Source organism: Bradysia coprophila (assembly GCF_014529535.1).
Source record: "Bradysia coprophila strain Holo2 chromosome X unlocalized genomic scaffold, BU_Bcop_v1 contig_173, whole genome shotgun sequence".
NCBI classification, from domain to species: Eukaryota; Metazoa; Arthropoda; class Insecta; order Diptera; family Sciaridae; genus Bradysia; species Bradysia coprophila.
Genome location: NW_023503302.1, coordinates 4,867,799 through 4,884,838, shown reverse-complemented (window position 1 = coordinate 4,884,838; position 17,040 = coordinate 4,867,799). Strand labels below are relative to the sequence as shown.

At 38.6% G+C, this 17,040-nt stretch overlaps 2 protein-coding genes across 5 annotated transcripts; one reads left to right on the top strand and one right to left on the bottom strand.

Moving 5' to 3' along the window:
• Window positions 1–123: 123 nt before the first annotated feature.
• Window positions 124–1,591, bottom strand: LOC119068280 (RING finger protein 37). Its single transcript, XM_037171812.1, has 2 exons — window positions 1,043–1,591; window positions 124–976 (listed from the first exon to the last, which is right to left on the bottom strand). Exons 1-2 carry the CDS (start codon window positions 1,541–1,543, stop codon window positions 161–163), a joined length of 1,317 nt encoding a protein of 438 aa, XP_037027707.1. The 5' UTR covers window positions 1,544–1,591; the 3' UTR covers window positions 124–160.
• A 1,985-nt stretch (window positions 1,592–3,576) lies between these two features.
• On the top strand, window positions 3,577–10,120 carry LOC119068276 (Fanconi anemia group M protein). 4 transcript variants are annotated; one of them, XM_037171808.1, is made up of 8 exons: window positions 3,577–3,964; window positions 4,207–5,335; window positions 5,403–5,626; window positions 5,689–5,925; window positions 6,133–7,930; window positions 9,359–9,641; window positions 9,701–9,809; window positions 9,878–10,120. In XM_037171808.1, exons 1-8 carry the CDS (start codon window positions 3,722–3,724, stop codon window positions 10,067–10,069), a joined length of 4,215 nt encoding a protein of 1,404 aa, XP_037027703.1. In that variant the 5' UTR covers window positions 3,577–3,721; the 3' UTR covers window positions 10,070–10,120. The 4 variants fall into 4 exon arrangements, with proteins under 4 accessions (XP_037027703.1, XP_037027702.1, XP_037027700.1 ...); XM_037171807.1 differs by having other exon boundaries at window positions 6,130–7,930; XM_037171805.1 differs by having other exon boundaries at window positions 5,689–5,931.
• The last annotated feature ends 6,920 nt before the right edge of the window (window positions 10,121–17,040 follow it).

Genomic DNA, 17,040 nt, shown 5'->3' with positions numbered 1-17,040 from the left:
TTGTTTGTGTGTTGAAGCCTCCAACTCTCGAATTGTGATGCTGTCGGACGTATGCAGAAAAAACATTCATGGCAGATCCCGATAGAGTCGCTTCTGAAGTAAAATTCATTGCTCATCCGTTACATAAAAAAATTATTTTATTTTACACTCTAACGATGAGTCAACTTAAACTGTAATTAAACGCATTACGGCTACTGTAATACCTTTCTACGTCAGTCCTCGAAAACAGTCGGTGACAACTACATTCACCGTTGCATTCATTAAAATCTATTTTGAACAAACAATTCCTGCAAATGAAATCTTTCCCGCAAATTTTTATCCGATACAGTTCGTCGGTCGATTGACACTGGTAGCACGAAATTTTATTAGTCTCCTCGGTTGCAGCTCGACACAAATACTTTGCTGGCCCACTAACATCAATGCCGTTCAACGAATGTCCAAAATACTTCTGCCTTTTCCCATTATCGCTAGAAGACATTTCGATCGATGCATCAGCCAATCGCTTTCCATTCACACTCACTATTCCTCCGACCGTTCGAGGTACATCGCTCAATTGCAACGCATTCGGATATTTAGTCATCAATATGTCGATGCTTGATTTCAACGCCGAATTGAATATCGGTTTACGGTTGTTTGTGAATGTCAGGCCAGTGAATGGATCCGATGGTTCTCGTCCCCATGTAGCTTCTATTTTGTTGAATTTTTCAATTGTCGATTGATCGACCGTCTTTCCGGATGGCAGAGTCATTGGTACCGTCATAATTTGATGGGTGATTGCGTCGCAAAGTTCATCGGGTATTTCAATTTGACTCGAAGCTTCGTTGGAACGAGTGGGTTGATGGCTTGTTATGGTTGTGTTAGACTGGTGTGGTATGGAGTGATCGGAATTATGCAAACCTGCGTCTCGCGTTCGCCACAAATTCAGCACCTGTTCGTTTAACGCAGACTTGTGGGTTACTTTTCCCCAAACCTCAATCTGAAATTTTTGAAATTTATTTCACATTCCAATTCGAAGAAAATGTTCACAGTCACGAAGTCAGACCTTTTTAATTGCCGGAACACTGGAATTTCTGGTTTTCCATATACGAATCGTAAACTTATCGATCTTTGCGTTCTCTCTGAAATTTCGGAAAAAGAAACACTTTTTTGACTGTGGTAAGGCTAGATTATCCGACGAATCATGTATTCGACAGAACACCACACTATTTTCACTCATCGTCAAGTCGTTACAGCTTGCAATCTTTTCACTGCTTCCATTTATTGTGGTAAAAATGTCGATGCCCGTTGATTTTTGTGATCCGACTTCAGGCCATATTTTGATCGACATTAGCTGTATGGGACACATTAATTTTATGTCTAAGCCAATTGGAGGTTTAGTCAGATAACCAATAAATCCTCGGTTGGATTTGTTACAGTCACTGCTAATTAAATTTTCCACTGGATAATCTTCTTCGCAAAGTGTTGAACATGATATTGATGGCTGCAGCACCGAATGAAAGAAGTTGATAAGGGGAGAAGAATCGTTTTGAATATTTTGGTCCATTGGTTTCTGTTGTTTACTTTCTTATGTTGAGGACCAGTGAGACTCAAAAGTGTTTGACAAAAAGAAAAGAAAACAAAAACAAGAAATGTCATGAATGTCATCGAGTAAGCTGTCGAAGACACATGATGGCGCTGAAGAAACTTTGGTAGTTTTTAGCGGCTATATTAGAAAGAAGAACGGTGGTTTTAGAAAGAGCTATTATCTACGAGCTCGTTTTTATATGTCCGAACAATCCTTGGCATGAATAGTCCCAATTCTCTTCCATTGTGGTGTTATATTTAGAATTCCATGACCTGTCGTGTCCATGACCTGGACAATCAAAAATTCGTTTGAAAATAGCACGAAATCTACATTTCTTAGGGCAACATTCATGGAACTTTATCTCATTAGCTTGGAGACCAAATTCAGAAGATTCCAAGAAGGAGTGATAATAATAGTGTGGACGCACGGCCTAGCATATAAGATCGATGCCAATTACATCTTTTTTTTCAATGGTTGACTGATTTACTTGTGTTGCACAAAATATTTTCACTATCTCACAACAGAAGACCCGACTATGACTTTCTATTCCATTTTTTGCTTTTAACGAAGCGATGACATGGCGTTTGTATCGAACTTTGGTGCCACCGCCCATCTGATTCGGTAATGGCATTACCTCCATACTATATTTACCTTGGAGATGGCATGATGCCTCTGTCATTTTCAAACATGCCTGGGTGTCCAGCCCATGTAGCTTTTGAGTGCCTCGGAGATAAACACCTCTTGAGTATAACTCTATATGCAAGGGACAGATGGTTTAGTTTTGGTATATAGTAAGTTAACCAGATTCATTCAAAATTTGGGTAAAACTTTGGAAATCGGTCAATTACAACCAGAGATGTGATAAGTCCTCCAAGTGAAACTAAGTCAGACTTCTCGGCTGTAGAATGACAGATAGTCACATTTCGTGGAAATTAATGTTCTTGGACACTTAACACCGAAGCCATACTCGAAAAATCGTTCCCGACAAAAATATCGCAGTATCTTCGGAACAACTTTACTATTTTTTCCTGTTTATAGTTAATATTGTTCAATAATAAAGGCTTCAAAGCGAGATTCAAAGTAAAATTCTTTCTGTGCCTTTCAAGACTGTTGTTGGAATGAGATGTTGTAATGAGGAATACCACATTTCATAATCTAACTTGGAAAAAATCGAAACGAAATAAACTTCCAGCGACCAGCGTATTTAATGTATTTTCATAGCCAAAGTATTTATTTCAGTTACAAAATTGTCAAACTGATCACCCTAATGCAAATGCAGTATCTACCAAAAAAAAAGTTCTTCACTCCTACTGTTCGAAAGCTACTTTAAGTCTATTTCTGGGAATCCTAAAACTATGTAAATATTAGGCCTGTTCATTTTTGAGAAATAGTCTCAAATTCATCTGGCATGGTGTCTATCTGGTCCGGAAGGCTAAAATATTGGACCCGTATTTTTTTTAGAATTTTAAAAAATAGTTTAGATCTGGGGAGCGAAGCATTTGTTCAAATGTACGAAAGCGTTGGTTAGAAGAGAGGAGAATGATGGTGTATATCTTTTTTACTCTTCTAACCAACGCATTCGTACATATGAACAAATGCTTCGCTCCCCAGATCTAAACTATTTTTTAAAATTCTAAAAAAAATACGGGTCCAATATTTTAGCCTTCCGGACCAGATAGACACCATGCCAGATGAATTTGAGACTATTTCTCTAAAATGAACAGGCCTATAAACATACAGGTTAGGTTTTAAAATTTGTGTCTATTATATGGCAAAAATGATTTTTAAAATATTTACCAATGACAGTATACAAACCAAATATGGTCTGTCCATACAAGCAGGAGGAAATAGCAAAATTTTGTCATTTGACCACACCTGTAGAGTATACTTTCATTGCCCCCATCGTCTATCCTAAATTCAATGCCATATCGTCTATGTGTCTACATCCATGGTAAGGATAAAAAAGGGTTCTTTTAGCAGTGACGTGTAGATAATGCAGATTGCGCATTTGTGTCTATTTTGTGTTTACCACTCAATGTTGTCGTATTGTAAATGAAAACAAGATTTTTTTGCTTCACTAAAAAATAGATTTTGTGTTAAGAAATTCGGATTGTTCAATGTTTTTGTGTCGATTTTGTCTTTTATCGCGTACATTCGATGGCTACTGCAATGAACGTCGACGATGATTCGGAAGATCTGTGGGAAATATCGGCTGGTGTGTTCGACAATTACAATGAAGACAATGTATTAAAGCATTTTGATGAAAAAGATCAACTGAGAACGGACAGACATCACGGTTTCGATAATAATTCGGGCGATACATGGATTTATCCGACCAATTATCCCATACGAAAGTACCAACACGATATCGTGTACAATGCTCTGTTCAAGAATACTCTGGTTAGTACAAAAACAGACCACTGAACCATAGGTTTAGCGAGATTCCAAGAGCTGTGTCCAGGCACATCATGTGCCGCACATGTACGAACAAAAACAACAGAATGTGTATGACGATGATTGTTGTCTGTATGAATGGAATTCACATAATTTAACCAACCTCTCAGAATGAATGTGTCTGTCGTGATTGAGATTTCAAATGTTTGCCAATCCATTTCACCACTCCGTACACCCTTCTATTTCAGGTTTGTTTACCCACCGGGCTGGGAAAGACATTTATCGCCGCTGTTGTAATGTACAACTTCTATCGATGGTATCCGCAAGGCAAATTAATATTCATGGCACCCACAAAGCCACTAGTGGCCCAACAAATCGACGCATGCTACCAGATAATGGGCATATCGAAGGAAGATACAGCCGAGATAACTGGACAGCAGAAGAAGGAAAACCGTTTGAAACTATGGAAACTGAAACGGGTTTTCTACGCAACGCCCCAATCCGTGGTGTCTGATATCGATGATCCGAATTTCCCCATACAGAGCATCAAACTGGTGGTCATCGATGAAGCGCACAAAGCCAAAGGAAAGTACGCCTACTGTGAAGTGATTCGCATCATAAAGGAAAAGAATGAAATGTTCCGTGTCTTGGCATTGTCGGCGACACCAGGACAAAAAACCAACGATGTGGCCGAGGTCGTGCACAATTTATGGATATCGAACATTGAAGTTCGAACGGAAAAGTGTCCGGATGTGGTGCCGTATGTTCATAGTAAACGAATTGAAACGATTGTCGTCCGTCTTACCGACAAAATTCGAACGTATCGCGAAGAACTTTTAAACATCATCGATCCGTACGTTCAAAATTTGCTGGGATTCGATGTAATCGCTGGATCAACGAGAACTTTGCACAAAGGCTGGCTAGTGGTTCAGAAACAAAAATATAACAATAGCTCTCTAGTGCAAACACACCCTCACCATTCAGCCGTCCTAACCGATTTTGCCTGTTGCATCAGCTTGTATCATGCATTAGAGCTATTGGAGGGACACGGCTTATGGACGTTCCTTAACTTTTTCGATTCTTCGGACGAAAAATTTGTTGTCGCTAAGGACTATCGGCTCAAGCAACTTTTGTCAGCTGTTCGGGAAGATCTTGGATCATATCCGTTTGCCAATGGTGGCACTGATGTTACACTGCCAGCCGATTTTGATTTCGGCCATCCCAAGTACAATGAACTCCTGAATTGTTTGTCGAAATATTTTACGGGCGCTACCAATAGCCAGGCGATCGTTTTCTGCGAGTACAGAGATTCGGCATTTCTCATACATCAAATGTTGTTGCAAAGAGCAACGGGAATTAGACCAGCCATTTTCATCGGTAAGATGCGTGCATTGTATTCACGTCAATTAACGTCGATCCACATAATATACCTCGCAATTTACAGGTCAGGGCAGTACTTCCGGTCAAAGGGGAATAACTCAAAGGCAACAAATTGCAACGATGGCCGATTTTCGACAGGGCGTGTTCAACGTTCTTATTGCAACTTGCGTCGCAGAAGAAGGGATCGATTGTGGCGAAGTGGATCTCATCGTTTGTTTCGATGTCACCAAGAATCCAATTCGTTTGGTGCAACGAATGGGCAGAACGGGTCGGAAGCGAAACGGAATGGTAATTTTTCTGTATTCATTGTCCAAATTCCAACACTGACCATTTGCATTTTCCTATCCAAGGTGTGCTTGTTGGTTTCCGAAGGCAAAGAGCACGGTAATCTGAAAGATTCCATGACAGCCAAAGATTACACAAACAAAAAACTAGCAACGCATTCCGATGTTGTTGATAGTTTATGTCCGTCGCCCCGTCTAGTGCCAACCGAATTCAATCCGAAATGTGTCGAAACTTTCATTCTGGCTGGCACTGGCACGGAAGTTCATCCGAAGACCGAAGAAGATCGTGATGACGAGAGACGTGTAAGTGTAAGTGTAGACGTGAAGTGAAGGCTAAATGAAAATTTGGCTTGAAAAAATTACTGCCCTCCACACTATGACGTTCTGATTGATATCATGTTTTGCGATGACAAATGGACCCTACGGTTCGTCTTATATCAAATCACATTTCCATCTAATGCCTTCTGTAACTGTCGGTCATGACTAACAACAACCTTTCATCAACAGCAGATCACATCTAACAAACGTTCTACGCTGCAAGCCCCAACCACATCAACAGATTTGCGAAATTTTTTCCGACCCATCACGAACCAGCCAACAGTTCATCGAAATCTCAATAGCGTTGTAACGACAGAATTAACCGAGCCAGCCTGTGCCGGCAGTGAGTCAAGCGACGACCTAAGTGATCATCTGAAAGTGCCGACATTCTGGGAAGTCATGGAAAATGAGAAAACGTCAAGCGCCCTTAAAGCATATGCCATCAAGTGTAACATTTCCGCTTGGAAAGAAAAATTGGCAACGAAAACACTGGCACCCGTTCACGAATCAATCATTCTAAATACGATAGGGGATGCGTCGTGTGTCTCTAAATTGCTGAACGGGTATCAGCGTCAAGAACGACCTGTTCTGGCCATTCCCGAATTTGATCAGCCGAACGAACCCTACGGTCCGTCATTCGCAGCGAAACTAGCCGACCGTTTTAATCGTCATGGAAAAATACAAAAAATGGAAGAGAAATCAGACGTTAGCTCGACTAGTAGTACAATTTCTCAAACCAACGATACTTTACCCATGGATGTGAGCGTCGGAACATCAGAGGCTTTCATTCCATTTTATGATAAAATCGAGTCAAAGTATGAGGATGTACAGGTGGCCAGCGGTACAAAAATGTTTCCTTGCAACACACCGGTAGCAGTGAAGAGGATTCCACTGAAATCGAGCACACCGTTAACGTCTAAGAGGACAAGCAACAAAAGTTTCGGAAGCATAAAAGACTCTCCGCTGGCACGAGCGTTTGAGAAATGTAAATCGCTCAACGAAAGTAAAAAAGAACGAAAACGGGAAAGGAAAATGTCGACTTTGACTGAAGCGTTAGCGTTTTTGGGTATACGTGATGTCATGGATATTTTTGTCGATCCAGTGGAATGTTCTGAAAGGGATGCGGATTCTGTTGCTCCAGAGAAAGAGATGAAAGTATCCCTAGACAAGCACTCCCAGTCAACTCGCCAAAAACCTATCGCCGACAAACACACTGCAATCGCTTCAAAGAGCGTCACTCATCCAACATCTCAAGAGTACACAGTCTCGCAAATTTTGAAAATTGTAAACCTAAGTCAAAAGTCTACAAATGGAGAAAAATCAGAAATTAATCATTCGTCCACACCCAACAAATCAGCCGGCAAGGAGATTTTCATCGGAACAATTGAAGATATTTTCGGCTCCTATGATTCCGTTGAATGCGACAAGCCAGAATCCAATGGAAAACAATGTACCCGCGTAGAAGAAGTAGAAGAGGAGGATGTGATCGCGTCTTCACAACCTGTGATATCCGAGATTAAGTTGCCTAGCAAATATTTAAGTAATTACGAAAATAAGATACCATCAAACCATCTCGAGCTGGATAACGGTGATGACATGTTTGCATCATTTGCAAAGACAAATTCACCAATTCCAACACCACCAGTTCCAACATCACCATCAGTTCAGAATCTCAGCAGTCCCAAAAATTTACAGTCGATACGGTTCCAAGTGCCATCAATACGTCCCACCACCAACACCAGTTTCAAGTCACCATCACCAAACAATAGTACAGTGAAAACGGCTGATCGATCGCCGTCAGTCTTCAGCCGTAAAATCAATTTGACGAGGCTGAAAGCGCTTTCACTGAAGTCCAATTCTGAGAGGATGCCATCGAACAGTCTTCAAAGCAAGTCACCGTTGTTTCTTAGCTGTCGCAGCCTAGATGTTAAATGCAACCAACGAAGTAACGAACAAGAACCAGAGCATAGTGATGATGGCAGCGAATTGGGTGAGTTGTTTCTCATACTTTCATATTTTCAGACTTCGGAACGAATTTTCATTTGAAGATTTTCTTTCTCTGCTACTGAATTTTCAGTCTAATGCCGGCCATTGAAATTATGGTCAGCTATGTTAACAAATTCAAATAAATTTTGAAAAAACCTACTTTCTATGCTTGCTAAAGTGAATAGAGTCTGAAATGCCGTTTCCACAAAAAATGCTCAGAACAGAAGAATAGAATTTGATGTTCGAGTAAGTTCGCTACAGTTTGTTTTTAATTCGCCATGGTCAGTTGGGGAAGTTAAAGCCGAATATTGTTTTGTGACGAGTTCAAGTTTTCGCTTCAAAGGATGTAGTCGGAGAGTTGACAACACCATGAAAAACTCTTTTTCAGCATTTCAAGAGATTTTCTTGAATAAATGCGACCGATATATGAATATGAAAACTTTAAAGTCGTGTCTTGTCCTTATATCGTTGCAACCATTGCAAAATTTTTGCTTGAAGATTCTTTGCAGTCTTGGCAATATCGCTTATTGTTTGGTAGAAAATCTTCTGCTCCGCAAGTCATACCCCTCACGAACATTGATCTTTTTTGTTGCTGACGACACTGGCCTTTATGAGAGAGAGACAAAACAGGGTAGTAGAATTAAAGGGAAATCTTCTGTTCTTGATTTTTCAGCATCAGAAGTTATTTGAGAATTCTGAACAGTGATTTTCCGGGGTATTCTTTGTGGACCGGCAGAATCGACAACCTCTAACGTATACGTATGCTGATATACCGTTTCGTACGGGACTAACATCGCAGCGACCCATTTTCCGTTAAAGTTCTCAAAAATAGAACGACATCAACAACTGCACAGAGTATCGCTTTTTCATTAACATGCTACACTCACACGTGAAAGTCGGCGAAACTAAATGAATTACCATTAATCTACTAAAAGAAAAACCGCACAAAAATTGAATGATTTTGCAGCGCGAATATGTTTCAAGTCTGGAATAGCACATATTCGGGCAATCGCAATATGGTACTTTATTGACCCAATTAGTAAATAATTTTCCGTCATTTCGTTCATAACACACAAAGAACCATTGAGTCTGGTAATTTGACAAAGTTTTTCCTGTTTTTTACTTTGATGTTTGTGAAATTATGTGAATTATGTCAAAAAATATATTAACCGACCTCGTCCCTAAATAGTTTTTGAATAAACTGGCTATTAAAACTGAATTTGGGACGTATGAATGGCATTAGTTCACATAATTTGAGCTGAACATTTTTTTTCAGTTCTAACCGCTTAAGAACATGCCTATTAAATCTGTTACTTCATAGTACTGCTCCTTCAGCGCTGGACCGGCTATCCTAAAGCCAGTCGCGACACTGAACGCTAGCTAGTAAATGAAGCAAAACAGCAAATTATTTCAACCAAATTTCTTTTTCCAGACGAACCATTTAAAATTCATCGAAACCGCAACAAGCGGAATCGTATAGTCGACGAAACGGTCCTTGACGATTCATCATCACCGAAACGCATCACTACCAAGCCTGTGTTCAGAAAGCCATTCAAAAAGTGCCATTTCATCGACGATGAATGTGATGTTTCCGATGGTTCCAGCGACGATGAGCACGATGCTTCCGACGCAGAGCTGAATTCGATCATTTGCAATGAAGAAGTACATGACGACACGTCGGTCGACATGAGAGCGATTTACATGCAGTCTGTTAAGTAAGTCAAATCAAGTCTGACTGACAAGGCATTTTTATCGATCAAATTTGTTTCCGTAGAAGTCCGGTTCGAAAGAATGGCTTCAGAATGGCGAATCCGAAGGCGTATCTGCACAACACCAACATTTTCTCGCAGACTGTCGTTGAAGAAAATGAGTCCGACTATGATGTAAGTTGAACGAGCACGAAATTTCCGTTGAACAAAATTTTTCATTTTTTATTATTAAAATTCAATAGACGTCGTTTGTGGTGGACGAGTGCAGCGAAAATGAGGAAAATGAGCAAGAAATGTCAGTCCTGGAACGAGCCGAATGGTTGCTAAAAAAGGAACGAAGGGAAAAGCGGAAAAAATGCAATAACAATTCCAGTTCTGTTCCGAAGCGCCGTAAAATTATTGCATTCAATGATAGTTCCGATGATAACACTTGATGTAAGGTGATGATGATGATGTTAAATGGAAATATATTTTTTTTACAATTACTTATGCGAGCAATTTTTGATGATTACGAGTTTTAACGGCTCTGCTATTGACAGAAAAGCTTTGGCTAATGAGACATTAGACCTATTCAAGCTTAAGATGGATTAGGAATACGAGCGTCGGATCATATCTTTTATCATCTAACAGAACATTATATAGCGACGAAGTGAGAATTTGCACCCGGGTCCAAATGTGTCACTATTGTTTTAAATGCTACTTGTACCTGGATATATGCAGACACGATTGGAGAAACTGTGGATTTCATAGCGAGTGGTATAATCATTCGTACCTCCTGATTTTGTAAGATTACCGCAAATAACATTCACAATAATACTGCGACTATTCGATGCTGGGTGTAAATAGTATTCAAAATATTACTGACGTTATTTGCATTTCAGTAAGTTCTCAAATTATGACTCACAAATTTTTAGCAAGATTATTCTTCGTCACAATAAATAAAATGTCACGAATCGTGTGAAACGTCACACGCGACGGCGATCTTTTATATTCGAATAAAATGTTGGAACTAGTGTAAGTTAAGAACCTCGCTTCGCTCTGGTAGCAAACGTCACACCAAACAGAGTTTCAACTTTCAACTTGATAGTCATAGTATCTTGTATGAGCATGCCTAACACTCTAACCGACAAAACGAAATTTCTTCATTGTAACTGAATGCGCTTGAGTCAATTACGAGGTCAATTATCAATCCTATTTATCGCGGATAGCTTCCCGATACTTAGGTCCATATAGTCCATCTTCAGTATTTAATTGGCAAAATTTCAGTTTAGGAGTTAGGTTGGAATTTAAAAAGTTTTTTGGGGTGGCATAGATCCCAAAGTGTCCCGCCATTTTTCTCAATTTTCGCAGTTTTCTGGTATAGAGAAATACTACAGTACAACAAGAATCGTCTCTCCCACATAAGCCCAGCCCTCAATCTTTTTCAGTTTGTTTAATTACATTCCATTTATTCGATCGCCTCTGTATCAGTAGTAGTGTTCATTGTACTACAACTACTACTACTACTACTACTTGTGGTTATTTCGGACAAAAAATTGAGTGGTTTAAAGGTGTTCAAAGTTGGAATTTCAATTTGAATGTTTAGAGGGCCCAAAAAACTTAAATCGTAGCTTGTCCCTTAAACTGCAATTTTGCCGTCGTCGCTGTCAATAACACAGTATCCGTTTGTAACGGTTTGTGAAAGATGTAAAGTATCGAAAATGAAATTCATTTGAAAGCGACCTGACACCTGATGCTACCACTTCTTATCAACCGTGCGAATTTCGAGAACGAGCATTTTAGAAGGATTCTTGGATTCTTCATATCAAATGACCTTCGTTCACAGTTAAATTAAAGAAATTTAAAGCTTAAAAAATTGCTAAGCGAAATGTTTTCTTTGTGTCGTTATATACCAGTTATCCACCAGATTACTCAGCAGTTATACTCAAAATAATGTGCATTAAAATTTCAACACATTGCTCGCGTCGCAAAAAACACAATCATCAAGCTCGTTTCGCATTCTTTTACAGTTCTACCAAATAGGAATTTTGATTTTACCAAAAATTCAAACGCAAAATATAAATATATACGAACGGTGTGTGAATGGTTGTATAGGGGTAAAATTCAACAAACTTTGATTCACATCAGCAGAGTGAAGAATTATTAAAACATTTCACACCAGCTGCAAGCACATCATTTTGGATAGTCATTGAATCTATTACTTGACTTGCATTTTTCGAGAAATCTTTTACTTCATTTGCGTTTCAATAACATAAACTGAGCTATATGATGAATAATTGTTCAGCAGAAGAAAATCGTCCCTAGTGTGTCTATCTGTGTATCTGCATATACCTAGATATAGTTATGGCTATGGCCCAATTAAAAAAACTGTGTCAATTTCTATTGCATGAGGCCGGCCGTCCATTTATTATTCATAATCCTTTTATATATAAATAGAACCCAGACGTAACGCCGACTTTACTCCTACAACAATATAATGCCGTACACTACTATTTTATTATGTTTTGCTAATAGGTTTCCTGATCCCCAACATCACAATTTTCCACTTATACAGACATCGCATCATCATCATATCAATAAATTCATTCGTCGGAATTTTACTCGACAAAAATGTATAAAACGGGAAATGATGATAAAGATGAAGGGATGATGATAATGATCCTCACATTATTTCGTTAGAACGCACAGTTTGAGTGAGAAGTGGAGTAAATATGTAAAGAATGATTTCTCTGTCGACAATTTGTTGTTTGGGGATTACACATGCTTTTGCAAAAATGCTGGAAGGTTGTCTATTTGAGCGTATGTTAAAAGTTGATTCAACACATTTAACATGATGGAAAAGAGAACATCACGTGGATTGCTGCGAGTACCTTAAATGCCATTAAATACCCGTAACAATTTTTTTTATGTCTTCTTAAGCTGCTTAAAATCCGTTCAAAAAGTCAATAAATTTTACAGCGAAATTTGCGTGAAAATTGTTCAGTGACGGAAATAATATAAATAATTTCATTGAATGTGATTCAAGGAAAAGTGAATTTGTGGTAACTACTGTTGCAGACAGCCGACCGAAAAAAGGAGAAGGCGTCTGGAAAGTCGCTGAGTCATCAGGTAAGCCGAGAGATTTTGCTTCACTTTGAAATTACAAAATGAATTGACTGAAAAGTCTGCTCAAAACTTCATCTTTGGGAGTTGTTAATTTGTTCTGAGACTGATGGAAAACATCATCGCGTCATAAATCCTCCATTTGAAGAAAATCACATTAAATAATCCCAAAAATCTAGAAAAAATCCAATTAATTTTCTTGTTAATTAATTATATGAACCAGGACAAATACCTCAATAAAATCTGAAAAATCTTTCGAAATACTTAATTTTTAGAATTGGTAAGATGTGAACCTGAATAATCCTAAAATTCAATAAGGGAACCCAAAAAAATGCAGTTAGAAGTACATAGATACCTACAGGTGGAAGCAGTGGGGGAAGAAAACTTTTTCCATTCTTCCTCATTTGACCACTTACAAAAAATCCCTGAAATACCAACCGACCCTATTATTCATCTCCGAATAATGAGCTAGCAACGCGCCCTATGGGGCACAATCATTCAAGCTGGAATTTTCCCTTGTTCCCTCGTTTATTAGAGATAAAAAGTTGAAATGGTTATTTGTGTACCTTTTTTGGACGATTGATTTTAGGCAATTTCGCGGATTGTACAAGCGAAAGTGCCTTAAATCAACCGTCCCAAACAGGTGCACATGTAAGTTTTCATGCAGAGGGCCGGAAACCCGAGAAAATTCGAAAAATTGCCCTCATTTTCGGCCCCGAAGCATGAAAAGTCGAATTTACATGTGACCCTTGATAATCCGATGTAAAGCCGAGATTAAAACGAAAATTAAAGGATCCATTGTTGGTCGACACGAAAAAAAAAATACTTACCTTGACCTGAAAGATGTTATTTCTTAGTATTGCATTTCGTAAAGTCTACTGGTCGTGTTAGGAAGAATCCTGATCACAGTCTATCCTAGTCCCTAATCAAATCGAGTGCTCCTGCCTGGTTTTACTCTGCCGTGATTATTGTCGAAAGTCAACTTCATACAATATGTCACAACATCAATAGTCAATATATTTTGGTTCAGTCTAACTAAGCACTATCAATTAATTAACATTACCGCAACCCACAGCTAATAATCAGATAAACAATGTTAATTGATTTTCGACTCGACGGATTTAAACCGAACAAAAAGCCTTTATGTGCAATAGTTCATTATCCCGGTACTACTCTCAATTATTTTGTTTCGCCAGTGGTTCACTATTTTTCGAGATAAAAGCTTTCGAAAAAATGACATGTATATACCACCATCCTTTATTCAGTTGGATATACATAGGGGATACCACCAGAAACCACCAAATCAATAGCGTACGACATGTCTGCTTGAATTTTAGAAAAGGTAAAGTGGTAGTGCTGTGGCTGTCAATACAGTGCTTGCCGAAAAGCGTAGATGGAAAGATAATTGCTTTTCAACACGTTATTAATCATGACTTGTGCCACAAGAGTGTGAAGACACAGGCAGCAGCAATTGGAGGAAATTACATTTTCATCCCGTTTTTGGTCAGTGGAGCAGTGAAGCTACAAGTTTCTTTAACGCATTGAGCAAAATGATTGCCATCAAAACTAACAAACCAAGATCGAGGGCTTTTCTCTCGCTTTCCAGCAGCAAAGACTGAGTACATTCAGAGAGGAAGTTTTAGAACCGGAGTTAAGATGGACTATATATAATTATATATAATTTATTGGATTATAATTCAACACGCTGACTGAATGAACATTTTCCATTGCGTTCATAACTGCTGTGGCAAATTCAGCACTGACACAGCAAAGCTCCAATATCCGTAATGACTTTAGGCCAGCTAGATTGCTGACATTCTTGTTGTTTTGGCTCGATTTGTTGAAGTAATGGTGTATACGTAACTCTCCCAGTTGTTCCATTTTTGACGTCATTCTGCAGAGAGTTTTGTTTGCAGTATTCTCGGGCAATTCCAGCTTCTTGATTTGTTGATTCAATCGTAGCAGAACTCTCGTCAATTTAGTATTTATATTCCCAATGAACAGCTCCTCTAATTTCCGATATTTCTGAACCACTTGAGAGGCAGCCTTGGTGTTAGAAATCCAATATAATCTTAAAATTTGTAGTTCCTGACATTCCGAAAACACTGCTGCAGCTTCGCCTTCGAATTCACTGCAGCCGATTGTCAGTACTTTTAGTGACGAAAACAGCATTTTAGAATTTTCATGGAACTTCAACGTTTTAGTGCTCTTCAGGTTCAATTCTACCAAAGTTCCGGCACAGTATTTCGATATCGCATGTAATTCGATCCATTCTGAACGGTAAAGGGAATCGTCCAACGTCATCGTCTCGATCAAACTGCCAAATTTACAAAGAACTCGTCGCATGTGAGACTTTGGTGATTCAACGACTCCTAGACAGAACTCTTGAAATCTGAACTTTGTATATCGTCCGGAAAACGTCAGTTGCGACACTCGCTTGAAATGATGATTTACGTCGACCACACTACACAGATCGCTTAATTCTAACCAATTGAAAATTTGCAGGAGACAAAAGTCGTTTAGTTTTCCGATTCCGATTGAACTGGTTTCTTCCTCGTCACGATCTTGTGATATTTGTCCATCATTCGCATGTTTATTCATCATAACACAGACGTTTGAAACACAATTTTTGTCGAATCAACTGAGATCTCTCTTGTGCGATGTTACTTTACAGCTCAAACAAATATTAAAGAAGCTATACATGCGCCATACAACCCAGCTGTCGTGATGACATTGATTGATACAACGAAAGTGCTGCGGGAAATTGTTGTATTTAAAATCTACAGGGTCGCTGAGAGTGAAGTTGAATGCTAGTAAGGCTGAAAAAGGAAAAAGCGATGTTGGCAATGTATAGCTAATTTACTATTTCGAAACTTTCTTATTATAGATTGTCCAAGGATTGATTTCGTTACTATTGTTGCATTGATATTGGTTACTTATCGACAATAGAAGGGAATCAAAATGTATACACGAATTGACTGAAGATGTACTTTAACAATGACAAAAACAATTGTTACTAGTGCGATCAAGATAAATAAGGCTAAGACATCAAAACCTTCCAGGTGGGTTGTAAATTTGCTTCACACTTAAATTTTATCATCAGATTATTGTCAGATGTTAACGATGGTGTCGATGGAAAGTTAGGAAAAAAAAATTTGAGTCACATTTTCTGTGTTTGAGTAGAGAAACAAGCTGTTTTTACACAGAATTTATCAGAATTCCAACGAGTTCCGAGAAATCCAAGATGTCTACGAAATCTTCTAAAATATTTTCTACGACATTTCAAATACGTTGTACGGAACAAACAACGAAATTGAAGTGCTGCAGGCACACAGACGTCACGGAAACTGGAAATCATATTATTGTACCCTGTTCAATGGGTAACAATTTGTACTGATGGTAAAATGTTTTTGGAAAATATCGTAAGGAAAATCAGAAATTAGTGTGATCGAATATTTGTATCAGGGCGCCGATTCTCGAAACATTTTTAACTTTAAGAATTTGTAACTCGATAGTTCTTATGGAATCTTATACATGCACCTGTCCAGCTACGAATTCTTAGCGTTACGAAAGCTACGAGAATATACGCGCAGTGTATAAGTAAGTATTCCTCTGCTTATTCAATACTTTCTATAGTAAACAAACTATAATTATGAAGGTTTACTTCGTTTTAAGCCTTATTAAGAAGCAGAGTTTCTTAAACCAAATCGATTTTTTCAGAGAGTTCCATTGTGTGGATGTTCTATGAGTCGTTGGAGAAAATTTTTTTTTCTTACAGTTTATTTTATGAAAAATTATTGATTTTAAGTGAGTTGAGACAATAGAGTACTATTTTGTATGAAAATTTTGTACATATTTTTTCACGGTGCCAAAATTTGTTGGATACTTGATACTTGCTTGAAATGCGTTGGTTCAAGGCACTGTACTGTACAGATCCTATTTTTGGTAGACCGAAATCATGGTCAGTTTGTTGCAAGGACAACTTACGATTAATTACCCTACTCATGGCAGGCATCGGGGAATCTGGCACACAGTGCCAAAAGAACGCACTTTTAAACTACGTAAAAGGTGAACTCGCACACGCAAGTTTATTGCTGCAAATGCTTTTTAGCCATGTCATCGACTTAATGACTCCTTTTACAAACTTTTGGTAGCGAAAAATCGTGTGCTAGTTCACCTTTTACATAGTTGAAAAATGCGTTGTTTTAGCACCGTGTGCCAAATTACCCCACGCCCTATAGCCTATGGTGATACTATCAAACTCCAAATATTTTCTATGTTAATGCTAGGAGCAATGCTACGG